Source organism: Megachile rotundata, chromosome 3 (genome assembly GCF_050947335.1).
Source record: "Megachile rotundata isolate GNS110a chromosome 3, iyMegRotu1, whole genome shotgun sequence".
Lineage (NCBI taxonomy): Eukaryota > Metazoa > Arthropoda > Insecta > Hymenoptera > Megachilidae > Megachile > Megachile rotundata.
In genome coordinates this window covers 19,268,019-19,286,322 of record NC_134985.1, presented here as the reverse complement: position 1 = coordinate 19,286,322, position 18,304 = coordinate 19,268,019, and the positions used below count along the sequence as shown (strand labels likewise).

The 18,304-nt window shown below is 48.4% G+C and overlaps 1 protein-coding gene across 4 annotated transcripts in view; it reads right to left on the bottom strand.

The window, feature by feature from the left end:
- Shrm (shroom) overlaps nucleotides 1-18,304 on the bottom strand; it is a 161,874-nt gene that overhangs the window by 44,681 nt on the left and 98,889 nt on the right. For 3 of the 4 annotated variants that reach the window (XM_076530083.1, XM_012290811.2, XM_012290812.2), the window contains 6 exons: nucleotides 6,722-7,093; nucleotides 5,377-5,689; nucleotides 4,096-4,338; nucleotides 3,867-4,021; nucleotides 2,932-3,798; nucleotides 1,117-2,850 (listed from right to left, as the gene is read on the bottom strand). In XM_076530083.1, the coding sequence (XP_076386198.1) occupies nucleotides 1,117-2,850; nucleotides 2,932-3,798; nucleotides 3,867-4,021; nucleotides 4,096-4,338; nucleotides 5,377-5,689; nucleotides 6,722-7,093 (3,684 nt within the window). The remainder of the gene's footprint in view (nucleotides 1-1,116; nucleotides 2,851-2,931; nucleotides 3,799-3,866; nucleotides 4,022-4,095; nucleotides 4,339-5,376; nucleotides 5,690-6,721; nucleotides 7,094-18,304) is intronic. The other variant, XM_012290814.2, reaches the window with a different exon arrangement.

The window sequence follows — 18,304 nt, the reverse complement described above, 5'->3', positions numbered from 1 at the left end:
TGAAATTCATGGACTGGACAATTAAATCGAATCATAAATATTTTCGAGAAGCGGTCGGTATCTCATGGAATAATGTCACGATTCAGGGAAAGTCACACGCTCGTAAATCAACGCGGTAATGGGCACCGTTAGATTTGCAATGATAATCTGATGGTAATGCATGCGATTCGGTCGAGCGAGCGAACGAGAAAATAATTAACGATCTACCGAGTAAACCGAACCTCGCAGAACAATCGGCATCGACGTCCTGATCCCTCGAGAATTACGGATTTAAACGGATAAGACGAGTTAACTTGTCGTTCAACCGATAGACTCGCGGTACGTAATAGCATATTTAACGAGAAGCCTTTACTCTTCGATTTATCGTTATATTTGTATTAACCGGAGAATATGTCATATTGTATCATATTTATTACGTAGGACTGAAGTTCAAGAACTTGTTAAGATCCCATTTCTAACCAGATATCTGATACGAGAATTATAATTTGCATAAAGTAACAAATGACCCTATCTAACTACCACCTTCGAACGTTCAAAGTGTTAAAATGTTAAAAAGAACCTAAGCGATCCGGTCATCTAGTTCTATCTAGTTTTCCCAGCTCACGCGTGAGAAGCAGTTTCATCCTCTTAAATGACGTGCTCGAGGATGCTCGAAGATTTTCTCGACGTCTCGACGGTTTCCCGGAGTGATCTATCGATCTCCTCGGGTCGTTAATAAGTCGACAACGCAGGGGAAGGTGTACTCGCGGTTACCTCTAATTCAACTGATCGATCGTAGGATAAGAGGAACGTACGCGTATAATGAACGATACTGCAACCAGTGCCGCGGCCATTTACCATTCAATTACGCCGCAATTACAGAAAACTGCTCGACGATCGCATACCGTTTACCTCGGCGACAGACGTTTCGACCCTCGAGACCTCTAATTGACGACCGTAATGCAAACGGTCGACGAGATCCCAGCGATTGTAAGACGCGGCGCGTAAAGGCTGCCGAAAAGCAGCAATTCGTTCGCGTCGACGTCTTTCGCGACGCTGAAATTTATTTGTACGAGCAGTCGTATCGCACGCGGACGCGAAACGCGATGAAATTTATTATAAACTCGTGAGACTCACCCTTGAAGAGCGTGAGGCGGAGCTGGTCGCGGCGGGGGTGGTAAGGATTTTCTTCCTGGCGTGTTCTGTCGCGGCGCAAGAGGCGGAGGTGGTGAACTGGGTGATCCGGAACCACCGTATCTGTCCGTGGGACACTGGGGTTGAGGCTTCTGCTTCGGTGCATCGATGTATTTCGGCGGCAACGCGTAATAGTTCCTCTGTGTCGCGTCCCCGTGACGCTGATGATGGTTAGGCACGTACTTCGGCGGCTCGTGATACTTCTGCGGACTGGATTCGGACGGGAACATCTTCGAATTGGCTTCGTAGCCCGTCTTCACGGGACTACCGATCGTGAATCCATGATTTCCACTCTCCAGATACTTGTTGGTGCATTTGGAGTTCTCTGGAACGGGCAGGTAGTTCGGTCTGGCGGATTGATTCGATTGATTGTTCGAGGCACTTTTGTCGATACTTTTAGGCACTTGTGGTTGTGGTCTTTGACCAGACGACGATTCTAATCTCTGAGCAGAATCATTTCTGATTAAACCGGAGACGTCTAGTCGCGATCCGTCCACTCTCATGGATTCCTGACGAATGATTCTTGGCTCCACAGGGACCTGAGGAGCTGGTCTCTGATTCCCCGAATCGCTGTATCGTTGCGAGATGAGATCAGGTAGTTGAGCCGGCGGTCTGTTGGGAAAAGACCGCTCCTCCGAGATTCTTCTCGCTGGCGTCACTCTGCCGTTGACCATCAGCTTCTGAGTCGACGGGTATCTCAAACTGGACCGACCTGTGGCTACCATTCTGTGAGTGGCGAAACCGGCGGACACTCCGTTCTCCAGCACCATTTCGGAGTCCACGTGTTTCAGTGCTATGGCAGATCTCACGAACTGATGCTGTTCCTGATCTTGTGGCACCGTCTTCGTGGGCGAGTTGGGCGACGACTTTCCAGAAGATTTCTCGTGCTCCCTTTTAGCACCGTGCTTCGATCTCCTCATGGAGTGTCGCTCTAGCTTGTGTCTGTCGCAAGACCGATCGCGGACTTTCGTCTCTTCTTGCTGATGGTGCGCGTTGTTGGGTTTACGTTGGTTCTCCGCGAAGCAGTCGTCGCTGAGCTCGGGTGGCGGAGGTGGCAGTGGATCGTCGCAATCGTGAACCTCGTTTTCCGTCACAGTCGGCGGAGAAGGTGGAGGCAAATCGGGGCTAGGCACGCGATCGTTGTAAACGTTTCTGAGGTGCGGCTTCTTGGGTGGCCTCTCCGGCACCCAATCGTCGATCGATATAGCTGGTCCAACTATCACGGGTCCCAACAAATCCGTGGACAGACTACCGCAGCTGTTGCTGTGCTGATGCTTGGGACTCGACAGTTCCCCGTTGCCTTGATTCTGGTTTCTATTGCCGTTTTCTCTCCATGTACCGCTGGCATAATCGGACGCGGAACTGGCTCGCCTCGAAGACGGCGGTCTTGGACGAGGAGGTGGTTGCGGCGGAGGGCTCTGAGGGGCGGGAGCTGCTCCTTGAGCCAATTGTGGCTCGGAACGCCAGGATGCTTGATGATGTCTTTCGTAGAACGAGAGCAACGCCTTTTTCTGTATAGCCTTTAACGTAGGGTCCGACACTCTGTGACGCTTCTCTGGGTCCAGATAAGTGTAACGCATTTGCTGCTGTTGTTGTTGCTGCTGCTGTTGCTTCTCTAGCTCGTTTATGCGCTCTGCTACTGACATTTGCGGTTGCTGGGGCAGTGCCGATGCCATTCTGAAAAAGGTACAAATTTTATATCACATGTTCGACATTAATGTGGAACGCGAATTTTGAATAAGGGACAAAAAAAATTACCTCGAAGACTGCGTAGAATCCTGAGGCTGCGTCGTGCTGACCGGATACAATTTGCGTTGGTTCCTTTCGCGATCCAAGTAAAGCACGCTTTCCGAGTGGTGTCTCTGCGGAGTCTGTACTCTGGCACTATGAGCGATCAACTGTTTGCTACACGGAAGTCCGTTCGCTTGACTAACGTCCGACATCGATCCATGAATCGGATTCCAATTTTCGGGACTCTGAGGCGTCGTCTGACCAATCTGTTGACGTATCGGACTCTGCGGCATCGGCTGAGCCAGCGACCCATATTTGTCAGCCTCGATCCTCGCCGAATTGTCCCATTGGGAATTGGTCTGCGATTTATCCAACGATTCCTCGTCGATGCTCGATTCCTGCCACTTGCTCTCCCGAACCGTCGTTGAAACGTCGGTTACGTTGGCCGACGAGTTGCAGTGATTAATCACAGCCGGTAAGCTAGATCTGCCCTGACTCTGCTTGTTGCGATCGTTCATCGAAACTTGCCACTTGTCCGGCCACTTCTCGCTGTGCCTGCCCTTCGTGGTTGGCGACAAACCGCTGCTGCTGACGTCGCTCATGGAACCTTGCCATTTGTCGTGGCAACCGTTGTTGGTTTTCTGAGTTAAAATTCCACCGTTCACGCTGCTAACGTCGGACATCGATCCGTGATGCCATCGATCCGACGCGCCCTGTCTCGCCGGTAAACCGCTCGACACGCTGACGTCCGACATGGAACCGTGCCATTTCAGGGTCTCGCTGCTGGAGGCACTTCCGCTCGAGGTGGTCACCACGCTGTCTCTTCCTTCCCTCGAGGTATCCTCCCAGGTCGAGGTTGGTCTCTGAGCCACTGCCTCGCTGTCTCTTCTCAATCTGTCCAAACAACGTCGAGCGTAAACATTTTAACACGGCAAACTTCGAAACAGACCGGATGATCTTACCTGTCGAGAAACGGAGTGTTCGTCGTGGAGTCCACGCTGGACACGTAGCTGTGGTATCCTTCGGATTGTGCGTAGCTGGCCTGCTGAGAATGCTGCACCCTCGTGTACTCTTCGAGACCCGCTTGCGTTAGGGTAGCCTCCCTGTAAATGTCCACCTGACGAACCACGATTAGATTAACCGACTGGTTGATACATCGTAAACGTTACAGAAGAACTGAAGTGAATTTACCTGGGACACTTGAGGATCTTGATAACTCCTGACGTAGGCCTCCAGGTCGGCATGGCTGAGCGTCTGAGCGGTTTGTTGCTCGCGTTCAGGAGGCGATGGCACCACGTATTCCGCGTCTCCCAAAGCTTTACCCTCGCGATCCACGCGAGGCCACAATCTCGGTTCCTCTTCTACGTTGCTTCTGTTGCGCGACTCGAACGTTTCTGCCGGGATCTTTTCGCATCGCTCCATCACCGTCTTCAGCTGCAACGCGAAAATCGTTGTTCTTTCTAAGTGCGTTACGATGCGATTTCCTCCAGCCACATCCTGTGATCCGTTGCATAATTGCCGCGCAAGTGTGCTTTACAAGTGCGAACGTAAATCGGCTTAAACTGCATTTTCCTTTCAGCCGCGCGAGCCTCTGCTCCTCCGCGACTATCGGCTCAAACGCGTTTCGATCGCGTTTCAAGGAGTAACGAGCTAATTAGACGGGTCTGTCGAAAGGCGCGGCCGGCTAATGAGGGAATTCTAAATCGGGCGCGAGCGAAGCCGAGTGAATTACGGCGCGTTAACGCGTTCTCTCGGCGGTAGCGTTCTGGAAAGGCTGGAATTCGTTCGCGTACACGCGCGCGTCAGGATTAAAAGGCGGAGACACGGGTCGGCCGGGTGAAACAACTCGTCTCGAAATTGCTGGCCTACTTTTCAGGAAGTCAGCGGCGCAACACCGCTGGCGATTATGTCACCGAGAGAAAGGAGAGTGCGGGTGTGGGAGATTAATTATGCTCGCCGTTTTAGGGCGCAGCACGACTTTACCCAAGGTTCTGACCTACCCGTCGTTCTCCGTGTTTAACGCGACACGTTCGACCAATTAAACTTCCTTCGAACGCCCGCTCGTTGGACGTCGTCCCCGTCGACACCGTGAAACTTTACAGCGACCGCGGACCTCGCTGAAAATGGTACGATAAGCTCTCTCGTGACTCGTTAACACGCTCGAAAGCGACGTTTCGCTCGCTTTGCAAATGAGTTTTCCGTTTCGTAACCGACCAGACGCGAGGGAATGTTCGTCGGGGCGGTTTCGTTCACGCAGTGACGCACCGTTTTCGTCCGGCATGGTAACCTACAGGAAAAACTCGAATTCTCATTCACTGCTAAGAGTGAACGAACTCTGTAATTTTTCGAAGACCGTGATAAGGTCATTGCCGTAACTGGATAGGAATATAACGCATGGGCATGTGATCGTAGCGATCTAAGTTTGGCCCTCGTAAAAGAAAAATAGCTACGCCAATGGTTAGGGTACATCACCTGCTGCGTGAACGTAGGATTGGGCCTCTTGGTGTGCGGTCTGGTGTATTGAGCAGGCTTTTCCTTCGGGTAATTGGTGTGATCGGTCCAGGACTTGGAGCGATGGGATCCGCTGTGTCCCGAACCGTGGACGTCCTCGTCGGGATGCCTCTCCGGCGCGCTCGGCCACGACGGATACTTCTCGTGTCCGGGTCCATAGCAGACCCCTTTGAGGCTGGACGCGTCTCTGACCGGTGGCGTCGGTGGTGGCGACGCTTCGTCTCTTTCATTGAGAGGAAGCGTGTAGCTGTCGAATCCGAGGCTCTCGCTGTACCTGTCCCGACAAACAAGGAAACGTATCCTTTAACGGCACGCTTCAAGCAGCCAGCCTGTTCTTTGCAACCGATCGTTTATGGAAACCCTCCTGGTCGTTCCTCCTCGCGTACGAGCAATTATACGCGAGCGAATCGCCTTGGTTATTAGCACTCGACGCGCGATGAATCACTCGCAGGACTCGTCGGTAATCCCGGTATCCGCTCGCGAGTTATCATTGAACCACTTTATTAGCAGGATGCGAGAGCGTGCTGCTGCGGTAGCCGTAATTTATGGAATGGCGAACAAGTTCAACGTAACTGGAAACGCGTATAATCAGGCCATAATTGCGACGTCGTTCCTCGGACTTGGTCCCCATGGCGACGGGACGCCGCAACCGTACCGTGTTCGTCGTGGAACTCCACGTTCCATCTATCGCGAAATCTAAGTGTGTCGGGACTAATACAGCGAACATCTAATTGGCTGCCGAACGGTATCTCTTATCTCGCGCGCAAAAAGCCGCTCGATAAACAGTAACGCGCGAACAACCGGGAAAACTCGTCGCTCGTCCGCGAACGCACCGAGGATAATAATTAATTTTCGCGATAACGTTCACGAGGTCTTCAATGAATTCTTTCTCACCGGATTAACTGGGATGCACTCGTGTTGCGCAATTAGTAGAGCGGAATAATTGAGATCGATTTACTTTCATGCTTTAACGACCGATCGGGATCAGTCGCTTTTCAGACTATAAATTGCGAAGAAGAGCAAGTGCTTCGAGTGATCAGCCAAGGTTTTACTTTTTATCGCTTCAAGAACTAGATTGCTTTCGTGTGAGCTATGTTTCAAATTCAGTGACCTATAAACTCGTGAACTGTAAGAAAAATGGTGAGATCGTGTTCCTTATCCCCGAGTAGATCTCCTTCAAGAATGAAAGGGAAAGAAGAAATTCAGAAGTGTAGCCCAAGAAATAGACATTCGAGCACGATTCGACTTTTATCCCGGAATAAGTTGTAACGAACTAAATAAATGTAAGAAAGAATAGATGTCGTACCCGCTGTCGTTCTTATAACCCGCAGTATTCTTCTTGTGACTTTCGTTGTAACCGGCAACCGTGGCTTTCTTAGCCGCGTTGCCAGCCTCGTGCTCGTTCTCCGCGGACCTCCTGCCGTCGTTTCTGCGCCGATAGTACTCGTTAGAAGGCACAGTCCGAGACGGACTCTGCTTAAGGCCATAGCCTTCCTGAGGATACGACGAGGCACTCTTGAAATTGGCAGGTTCGCTCCCGTGGCCATGACTCGCGTACTTGTAAGGGCCCGGAGGACAGGAAGGTGGGCCCGGGGCCTCATCCTGGACTCGATATCCCGGCGGCGACGGTTGCAGTTCCGTCATCGTGTAACCGACGTCCCCGCCATCCGGGATACACCTGCGGAATCGAGTAAAAACGGATCGGTTAGCTTTCGCGTTCTTTCTCCTCCACTTCGAATGGATCAACGCTCGCGAAAAATAAAGATACAATCGCTTCGATTCCAGCTTCTTGTTCTTCGCCAATGATTAAACCGATTTTTACCAATTTTTACTCGAGGAGGACGTAATCGAGCACCAGGATAATTCCTGATTTTTGCATCGTGCAAAAACGAGTTACGTGGCAGTATATCGAAATGATAATTACTAAGCGCGTACATCCGCTATTAGACCATGCTAAGCGTATATCATTCTAAGCGGCACTCTAAATGCGTCATTAGGGCACACCTGGTGTACACGCTGCCAGTATTCTAGAGGTTAAAAATTATATTACAGAGTAGAGAACACCATATCCCAGAACAAGTACCCTGGCTGCGAGCTAAGGATCTGGGTTCCAGTTCCAACACCTCGCTAACTATAATATCCCCTGTATAGGGACTAAAGGTGTTGAACGCCTCGGGGGGTGACTCTCGAATACCTCTATAGAAAGACTCGCCCATACCAAAGAGGACTCCTGGAGTTCGCGCACCATTGTCGATTCGGAAGTTTCGATCGGGTGTATCTCAATCCCGCAGCTCCGAAGCATTCGAGACATCTACGAGCCGGTAAATAAATCCTCCATCGCGATAGCTGTCGTACGATTCTCGTAACGTACATCGAGACGTACAGCTTCGAGTCTCTTACGCCAGTCTCGTTATCCGACACCGACTCCGTATGGAAAATAGGCATCATCCGTTCACGGACGTTCGATATCTCGGCATTGATCGGCGAACCGACCGATCGCGATCGGCGTTTTCCTTTTTCCAAGCGTGGAAATCAATCGCGTCGCTGCTTCTAATCGATTCTGGTGAAAGGTTAATTAAGATAACCATTAAACGGCGCTGAATACCGGGTATCGGCGGTGTGCAAATGAAAATCACCAATCGAGAACGTATTCACGAGCGTTCCGCGATTAGTCCTGGTCGCGGTTCCGCGAGTATCGCGGCTGATCGACGACGGTCGCCCGTAAATTACGACCGCTGTTGCTTTCACCCGAAGCACGCGTTCCCGGCAATCTAGATCCCCGGAGATCTCGGCTGAATCTCCGCGCACAAGCCTGTACGAGTCGCGACTTACTGATCAATTTGTTCAACCGGAGAAGTATATTGTCCAGAAGTAGGCGCGAGCTCGTCGAATCGAACGCTAGGCGTGTCCGCGCCACGCCGCGCCGCGATAAAATCCCTCGAGAGGCCTCACGCTTAACCTTTCGCTCGCGTTCGATGAGTCGCACAAACAACGTCTCTTATCGATTAAATCGATGGCTCTGATAATCGCCTGACCAAATTACGCCGTAATGAAGTCCACGGAAGAAGGTGTGTCCAACTAACGCCGATGAAAACAAACGGGCTGCTAATGAAGAAAGATGTGAGAACCATAGGTTGCGATCTGGGATCGATAGTGTCCATTTTAATCAGCGGTCGCATTGTGTACTCGTAAAATGGATAGCCGAGGTACAAGAAATGAATACTGTTCGGAGAGAATGGAATCTTTCGCACGCGGCTCCTACTCTTTTGGCAATTTAATATGTTCGATCGTAGTACATTCACGAACGTTTTAAGAAGATCAATCGAAGCACCGGATAAACACGTTCTAAAGTTATAACCACCTACGTCATCGAACCTTTTTGATCAAACGAGCTGAAAGTCAACAAAGGAAGTCACTCCCTAACCATTTCAGGAGTCGGTATAAAAAATTGCGTTCATTTGTCGCGGAAGAAAAATTGCTACCCACGCGTGACCTCTCCGAAACATTTTCGTCGAAACGAGAACGGTAACGCGTGTCACGGTGGATCGCCGTCGTCGTCATCGTGCTGCTACCGAGATGTGGGTCATCCAAACCTCGACGAGGATTCACAGTCCAACGAACAATCGGCCATACATCATCGGTTATCGTAGCTTGTCCCGCGATCACCAGAGATACGGATAGTCCGTCCCAGATTCTTCCGCGTTCGTTTGGAGGCAGCGCGCGTATACCGGCACAATCGGCGCTTCGCGTCGCGTCGTTACGCCCCTCGCGACCAAGATCGATGACGCTACCACCAGCAGGTAGAGGAGAACATCCGTTGCGATTCTTGTGCCGTGTCCTCTCGCCACGCCGTGAACGTTTCTATGGACACCGTTGTCTAGAGCGGCGAGACGTCGAACGAAAACTCGCGAGGAATAAGGGATTCGCTTGGAATCGTGAAGAGGACAGCTCGCCGCTGTCTCGCGTCCGGTACGAACATCCTCGTGACGATGTATATTTATGTGCACGCGCCCGTACACAAGCCGCATCTGCAAGTTTACCAGCCAGCCACGAACAAAAAGAATCGAACTCGGCTGGACTTTTACGCGGGGCTGATAGAACCGCACGCTGTAGCTTCTCTCGGACCGTACGCGTTTCAACCGTTGCAAAACGCAGCCAAATGATTTTGTAATAAGCGAAAGTATGCGCTCGATACGTATGCAAGCCGGAATCGAAACGCGAAAAACGATTGATCGACCGTCTCGCGAGCATTGGCGTAACTTCAGCCACGGTGGTCCATTCGGATAATGACTCGACACTGTAGCGCACTATTTGGGGATTTGAGAATTTGAGTACTTTCATTTGTACACGGACATTCTGTCTAAGAAATATAGATTGTTTGATACTGTGCTTATCTGAATGATTCGGGGTCCTAACCTGAACCCCAGCTAAATACGGCAATGCTTACAAGGTATCGTTGCGACCGATCGGTTAATGAAACGAATGTCGGACCAAGCTAATAAATGCTTCAGCGAGCATTGACAACTCGCAATAAGCTAACGGGTATTTAATAACTGGCTGCGAATGGATGGAACGAGGATTGGAAACGTAAGTGCTTAGAAACATGACCCTCGAATTTCACAGACTGCACCGACGACGATCGTAAACACGGCCGGAGCTAGGTAGTCGCTTTCACGACTAATAAATTGAATATAAAAGCACGCTATCATGCCTCGTATACACTAGGAACTCACGATCTTTAGCGTGCGTTAAATTGGATTCGTTATGGTGGGCGTGTCGGCGCCCGTAGTTTCGCATAATAAGAACGGAGCCTGAATAGACGAGCCGGGACAGACTTACGATCCTCCGCCGATTGAAATACGCGACGCTTAATAACGCTCCAGAGAAATTCCGACGATTCTCCTAAACGCAGCCTCCTTGTCGCGATCGATTGTGGACTAGTAGGTCGGTTCGATGCGTGAACAAGCTTTTCACATGTAAATTGTCGCGCGCGAGAAACCAGCCGCCGATTATCCTGGTTCCTTTCGCGCGAGCAGTCGCATCCAGACTGACAACGAAATGTCCGCTCCGTCTCTTCGACTGCTCGTTTAACAATGGACACGACGAGCACGCGAACCCACGATGAAACGTGTAATTTCCTCTGTCGGGACTGTCAAAATTCTAAACGAGAGAATCATGCGAATGATGGGATTTAGAAAAACCAGGCTACCAGCTTCGAAGATGTCTCGTAAGAAACAACGAGGCTATTGTGCTACGAAGTTACGCAGCTTTTGCCAGCATTTCTTTGTGGCCTATTGAAGGTTGTTCAAATTGCGAAGGAACGCGTGAATGGTTTAGGTCCTTTCAACGACGAATGACTCCAGGGTGAAAGAATGTCTTTGATCATTAGGTACGGGAACGTAAGAATTACTGGAAGTAGTTTCTCCGTGGTTTTTGAAAGGGAAATTTTAGAACGCGTGGTTCTGCCCACTGTGCTGAGTTGTTTAGGCAAATTCTTTGAGGCGTGTAATCTTCTGCGTCGGGACCATCGAAATGCCACTGCACCCAATAATCACAAGGTGGACTCAACGTTTATTAATTCTACGATCTTTAGAATGTTTTCTTCTTAAAATTAAATAAATAATTGTTGAAATATCATACCAGTATGTTGAAATATCGACGTTGAAATATCAACGTTAGTCTGACTTTGTGTAAGCGTTGTTAGAATCTGATGAGTGTACATTTGCAATGTACAAGGTGCATCTGATATTGCAAAAATCGATTTCGCTGATCGTTAATTCTAAGAAGGTACCCTCTACTCGGCCTCGAGTTAAACATTAAATCAAGAGCTTGTATCCAAGCAGATCTTCGAGTTCCATTTCGCAAATTCCACGAAGGAAAATGGAACGCGGAACAAAATTCACGCGAGCCGCGTCTAAATTATCAGATCGTTACGAGGCAAACACAGGGTTGCGTCTGAATGGAATGGAATCGCGCGTACGACAGAACGAATCTGAATGGAACGTAACGAGACGTAACGAAGCGAGAAAGAACGGAATGCGGTCGAACGGAAGAAAATACGAGACACGAGCGAATTAAACGGACGCGGATTAAAGAATTCCGGGAAGAAGTCGCAGAACCGGAACGAAATATCAGTCGTCGAAATGAAGACGAACGGAAGGGACGAGCGTGGAGGAATTACGCGCGTGCGAAAGAGAGTCAAAGAAGGGAAACACGTTGAAAGGTGGCCCGTATGCGCTTAAATCACCGGCGTTAATTGCCGAGCGAGGCCATCCGGTCGCCTCGAGTTTCGCCGTGATAAATTCGCGGCAATTCATTCGCGACGAGCACGCGCGTTCCTTCGAGAGGGTTGTTTCCCCTGTTCGCCAGCCTTTCCTCACCTTCTTTCCAGCGGGTTTATCGCGCCGCTCGGATTGCAAGGTCGCGAACCAAGCCACGAAGCAATGGCTGTCAGCGAATTTGTTAGGAGGACGTGTAATAAGTTCGTGGAATCGGCGGCAGCGCGAGAAGTATCGCGTTTCGAGGTTGTAAAGGGAGAAAAGGACTCGTACGTGACGGAACCGGTGAAATTTCTCGCGAGTGAGGTGTCTAGAAAGAATTTACTTGCTCGTTCGTGATTATTCTTTTTAAGTCAAGTTACTTAACCCTTTGCACTCGTATATGTACACATACCCTTCACTGTTGCAATACATTTTATCGACACCCCTTTCTTGTACAAATCATGTACAGTACAAATCTTGTACAGTAAATTAAGAAGTTGATTAAGTCTACATCTGGTGCACCGGATTTTTCGAATTACCCAAGATTCTTAAGCCGATGAAGATGGCCGCTGATGACATTTTTTGTGCGACATTCTGATCTACTTAGAGCCTATCTGCTTTCGCACGGTGGAAGAAGAATCGATTGATTGCGAGCAGACTAGAAATAAAAAAAATAGTATGTAAGAACGGTCGGAGAACGTGATTCGCGTTACATCACGTAATTAATGCGCTCCGTGTCTCGCCGACTGGTTACCACCGGCACACGTGCAATTCAGAGGAACGATCGAGAGCGAGCGTTCGAGCCGGATTTTAATTCGACCGTAATCCGCGCGCTATTTTCATCGAGCGCAGCGTGGAATTAACGGCGGCGAGGCAGCATCTATCAAGCTGCCGCGAGATAAAGACGTTTCGATGATGCCAGGACTACGATATAAATTTCGCTATTAAACCGGTGAAAGTATCCACGGAAGAGAATTGCAGTTCCCACTGGAGTACCCCGCGATCAAACTATCGACGATAATTTTTCAATTTCGGTTAAGGTTTTTATTCAGAAAATCCGCTTCTCCGAAATAATTAAGCGACGACAGTTAGCATCGGAGAATATTTATAGACCTGACTGAAATTGCTTTAATCCGTTAAGGCATGGCCAACTGCGTCCGACAAGGCGCTGCGACACGAATGTGCAATTAGCGTGCACTTGCGGACAATAATGGGCAAATGGGTAGTCAATTTTTGTATTATTTTAAATTTCCGGACTCGAGAATCTGATCGTCAACGCCTCGCACACCTGATTTGTCCAGCCTCCATGTTAAATCCACGTAAATCCATGTATCATAGATACTGAAAATTCGATTTACGGTCCCAAAGTCGACGGTGTGCGTTGTCGCAAATCTCGTCCGTATTCACCGATGCAACAGGAGGCAAAAGATCCTCCCCGTGGAAAAACAATGAAGGTCAACGCGCACGGGTCGCGTTCCTCGCGTCGATTGTGGACCCGAAGAAAAAGAAATTGACGAGGAATGCGGGAGGAGGTTAAACTGGCTGGCCGTATAGAATGCCATACAGACGTACGGAGTGCTTATCGTCTATTTCTCGATCACTTCGAGCGGTAAATTCAACGCGAACCCACTGTCCTCGGCCTCGAGCGAGCAAAACGACAGGATGGAAGGCAATTACCGCTGCAAGAACAGCGGAAAAGATAGATCGATTGACGATAACGGGCTTTCGTTATGAGGAACGTAACAGGCATAGCCAACGGGCAACCACTCGAAAGCGAGTTCGAGAATCTCGAGACAGCTGCCGATTGATCGATAATTAAAGACTCTATTACAGAAGCTTCGAGTTAACAGGGGGTAACGTTCAGGTTCACGAGCATCCGAACCATTATGGTATAAACTTTTTATTTCGCTCTGTTTTAAAGTATATTAATAACGAGTAATTAATTTGTCTTCAATCAGAAACTGTTCTAAACTTTCACATAAAAATTCACCGTTCAAACTGATTCTTTGATCTTCCGAAATGAACGTAATTCGATAAAGTAAAGCTCGTAAGTACTTCGCGTGGTAAAAAATGGGTTGAATTATGGATCTTGTTAAGGTTTCGTATCGGTGTGATCTGTGTCAGTACTAAATTTGCTGGAAGACCAGGAGGAGTGTCTAAGAGGGTATAAACTTCGGTTAGGAAATGCTTAACGTCTCGTAGATCGTTAAATACTGTTCAGATCGCAGGAGCACCAATCGCGGTCATTCGTTAACGCGAAAGATTAGACGGAATATCAATGTTCGACGCGATATATGGAGTGCCGCGAATCGTCAGTGCCAGAAATTACAAGGAATAAACGTTCGCCATTTGCTCCGCAGTCGCGAAGAGCGGTCATTAAGCCGGAGATAAGGTGTCTCTTAAAAGGGCTATTAATTCAGCGAGCATTAACGCTCGACATTCGTCACGGGTGTCGTTCGAGGCTCGAATTATAAATATTCAGGCCAACGAGCTAGCTAATGGAACAGGGCCTGGAAGGAAGCGTTTCACGGGAATCCGTGGGCCGCGGAATGGAAATCTGGCCGCGATTCGATTTTTTTCTCTTCTTCCCCGGCCAGACTTACGATCCAGCCTGTGGATCGAGCGTTGGCGTCAGGGCTGTGCCACGAAACTGCGTGGGCCCTCGCCAAGATTGTTGTCACGACGGTAGCCGGCGATCGTACAGGGTGTCTCTTAGAAAATGCACCGGTCTTTCGAGTATTCCCCGGAAGCCTTTGGAAATTGTGCACACCCATCGGCGTAGGACGCCTCGACGAAGGATCGATCAACGCTCGTTTCCGTGGATACCGGATTATGGGTCTATTACTGGGTCAGACCACGAATAACGTGCCGTAACGTGGGTGAGATTATCGGAGGTTGTAAATAATGTTCTATTCGTAGCTTCGCTTAATATTTCTAGACACTTTGATCTTAGGCACTCGGAAAGAGGTTAGAGAGATCCTTATGGAAACCTCGAACCGCTCAGAGCAACCTAAAGATTTAATCCCATTTATCCGCTTCTGTTATTTTTTACCTCTCGGCAACCACCATCGGGACAATCATCAATAATCCTACGATAATTTACGGTATTTCCATGTAACTCGATAGGCCACTTTTCTCCCGATTATTATCGAATCGTTCATCTCGTATTCAAGCATTGCGTGCGTAGATGACGGGCTAACAAGTGCTTGTAAGACAAGTAGGTGCTGCATTATACGAGGATGGTATTACGTCGAAAGAGTATCTATAATTAATTCTCTAAGATTCAAGTACTCCTCGCTACAACTGTAACTGCTCGAGGAAGAGTCATCGAGTTTCTTCTTCTTCTCGAATTTAAAGAGATAGCGTCGGAGGTCCATTCATCAGCGGATCACGATTCTTCCGCTAATAGACGCGATAACAATTAATTAATGAAGACGGCGTGTGTGTTCGTTGCGCGTCGATAACATAAGAATTCGAGAACTCGTGAGAGCAAGATAACTGTGTTCTCTCCCATACCGCTTTCGCGGCGAGAAGATAAAGCGAATTTTTCAGCCGGCGAACACGCATACTTGCACGTGAGAACGACGGGCTTGTCGAACGCGCTGAAACGTTTGTGGATTTTTGTGGGAGGCCGCTGATCGACAAGCTATGTCGATTTTTATCGCGTTGATCCGTATCGGTATACCGGCGAACGTCACTCGATAAACACTTGTCGGTCGTGGAAACGCCGACGATGATGTAAGCCGATATTTTCAGTCGGATTTTACTTTCCTATCGAATCAGACGGCAACCACACGCTATTCTATTTTAATCGTTCCGTCGTGGATGACGCATACGTACGTTGTCGAGAATCGACCGTTAATTACGTCGATTTAACTCCGAGTCGAACTTTCGAACAGAAATTTATCTGAACGGCGCGTAAATTGGCAGCGTATGAAATTGTAACGCGAAGAGAAACGAATAGAATAAAACGAAACTCCTCCAAAGTAGCTCAAAGGTCACTGCATCCAGAAGAGATACTTCGGTGTCTTGTAAAAGGTTTCTCCTGCAAAATCCCGTTTTAAAAATTGTGTCGAGCCTCCCGAGGTCTTCATAAAACTTCCCCCAGCATGCACGTTAAACTTTTAGAATTTATCAGAGCCCGATTTTACGGGCCGAAAAAGTGTTACAACCCGTCGGGAATTATCATTCGCGTGACACGTAAATACTCTTTTATTCTTGGTACCGGTCGAAAAACTTATTGTCCTTATTAACGCGATCGTTCGCGGAGAGGGCGAGGACGAACGATCGCGGAAGTCGGGACACGACGAGCGGTGAAATACGACGAAACGCGGAAAGAGAAACGGATCGTAATTTTCGCTGTTTTGGTCACCAAGCTGGCGATCGAGGGCTCGTGTTCCCTTTCGAAAGTCAGGACCATAACTTCAGGACCGTTCTGCTGGACCGTTCGTTGCTGATTCGCATTAAGCCCATATTGCATCGACTGATTAACGCGTACTTTCACGCGAAGGGACACGCTCCAACAGATCAACGATGACACGTTGACCGTCTCCGACTAATTTGCTGTCGTTAAGTGATTTGTTAAACGACATGTCAGGTTTACGATACACTTTTGAAACGCTACAAGCCTCATTAATTTATAAATTGTAAGGTAAATGAGAGATCACAAGATTTCAAAGTTCTATATACTCAAATACACTTTTCCAAAATTCTGGAGGTCTCGATAAAGTCCAAAAGTTTACAGTTTATATTCCAGCGCGATTTAGTAGTAAATAACGAGACTTAGGCACCGGCGATCAGGAAGCTTAGGTTTGAGAAGCGATCGTTGTCGCTAGGATCGTGCAGGCGGACGATCTTATCGATCGATTCCACCGTGACGAGGAACATCGTGGACTTCGTCGCCGCGTGAAATGCGAGCGACGTAGCGATCGCGATCGATCTTTAACCGCTCGATAACCGAGCATCGAGAGCAAGTGAAGAGAGCAAACGAGAGCCAGATGGTTAGATAGATGGTAGATGGTAGAACGGAAAAATCGACCCCTCGCAATTTGTTATTTACCATTCTCCGTGTTCGGTAGCAATTATTCCGCGGCGATGCGGCTCGATAACGATACGGGAGGAGGATGTACTTTCATACGACTGTTCTCAGCTTTACGACGCGTCGAATCGCGCGTCCATTTGTTGTCGCGCAGATTATCTATCTGCATATTTCTTCGCCCCGCGAGATCCAGCTGATACTTCAAACGATCGCTCGGATCATATATCTCCGACGCGAGAGAAAAATTCGACATACTCGCCCCTTCGATCGATCGATCGATCGTCCGTCTTGATAGGCTATTGTGTTTCTCTAATTTGCTCGTTCGAACGGTGGTCGCGTTCGATCGCGATCCCGTTGCCACGGTGGTGAATTGCGATGATTCTGCTTAGAGTACGGTTCCTTCATTCCTTGGATTTTTATCCTTAATTATTGCTAATTATTTCGGAATAAATAATACAAGCTTGGTGGTAATTAAATATAATAGGAACGCGATCGATACATCTTTCCTGTTAACTATAATAAATATCTATGTAGGATCAGTGTTGTTAACACGAATAATCAAACCACTATATGCTCTAGATGATTCAATGTAATTACTAATCGGGTACACTTATCTACAAATGATGTTACTTTTCTCATGGCAAATTATTATCGTTAAGAGAACTTGTTCAACGTCCTGATGTCATATGTCGTAATTTAATGAGATAACTACTGTGCCACATCTACATCATTTCTTGCACAGTGTTCTAATATGAGCATTTTAATTATTTTCATTCATGTTGAAGATAGTAAGAAGTAATTCATAAAAGCTCAGTTTCTATCAGAACGTATATTTAGTAATGAAAGGAAGATTAGTCTCAAGGTCACTATGAATGTTATATCAAGATCAGTTCACTGTAAAAATTGACTCGAATAGAACACTCTTTTTGTTCCACGTCAGAGTCCAATTAATAAATAGATAAATAAAATTAGTAGGAATTCTATAAATCCGAATAGTTCCGTCGACGGCAACCGGTTGCGAATTTCCTCGAAGCGAAGCGCGCATCCGGAAGAAGGAAGATCGAGGCATCGCGAGCCGATCGAATAAATTCGTCGCGCGGAATAGGTCACGGCTGGAAACGAGGAAAGGCTCTCAGGCCCGAGGAGGAATCCGAGCGGTTCGTTCCTCCCACGGTCGCATCGCGGGCCTTATCTGTACGTGCAAATGCGTCGAAAAGAAGCTACGCACGCAGCGAGTCGCTCGCGTTGCAAATGCGTACACGCCGCGTACGATTTCCTGGAGTAACGGCCCGAGGTGTTCCCTCTTAGCAACGCTCGATTTCTTCCTGCTCTCGTATGCCGATAATCGCGAAGAAGAACGAGACGATTATCGAGCCGACGAATCGGTACCAAAGCGATATCCGACCATCTTAAACGAGCGTAAACGCGCGTCCGAAGAAAGATGGTACCTCGAACTTTATCGATCGTCTTGGCATGGGCAGAGCAATAATTAACCGGCTGGACAAATCGATCCAGTGTACGAATAGGCGTAAACCGATGCATGACTCGTATCGCGTCTCGCGAACGCGTATACCTCGAATTACATCGCGGA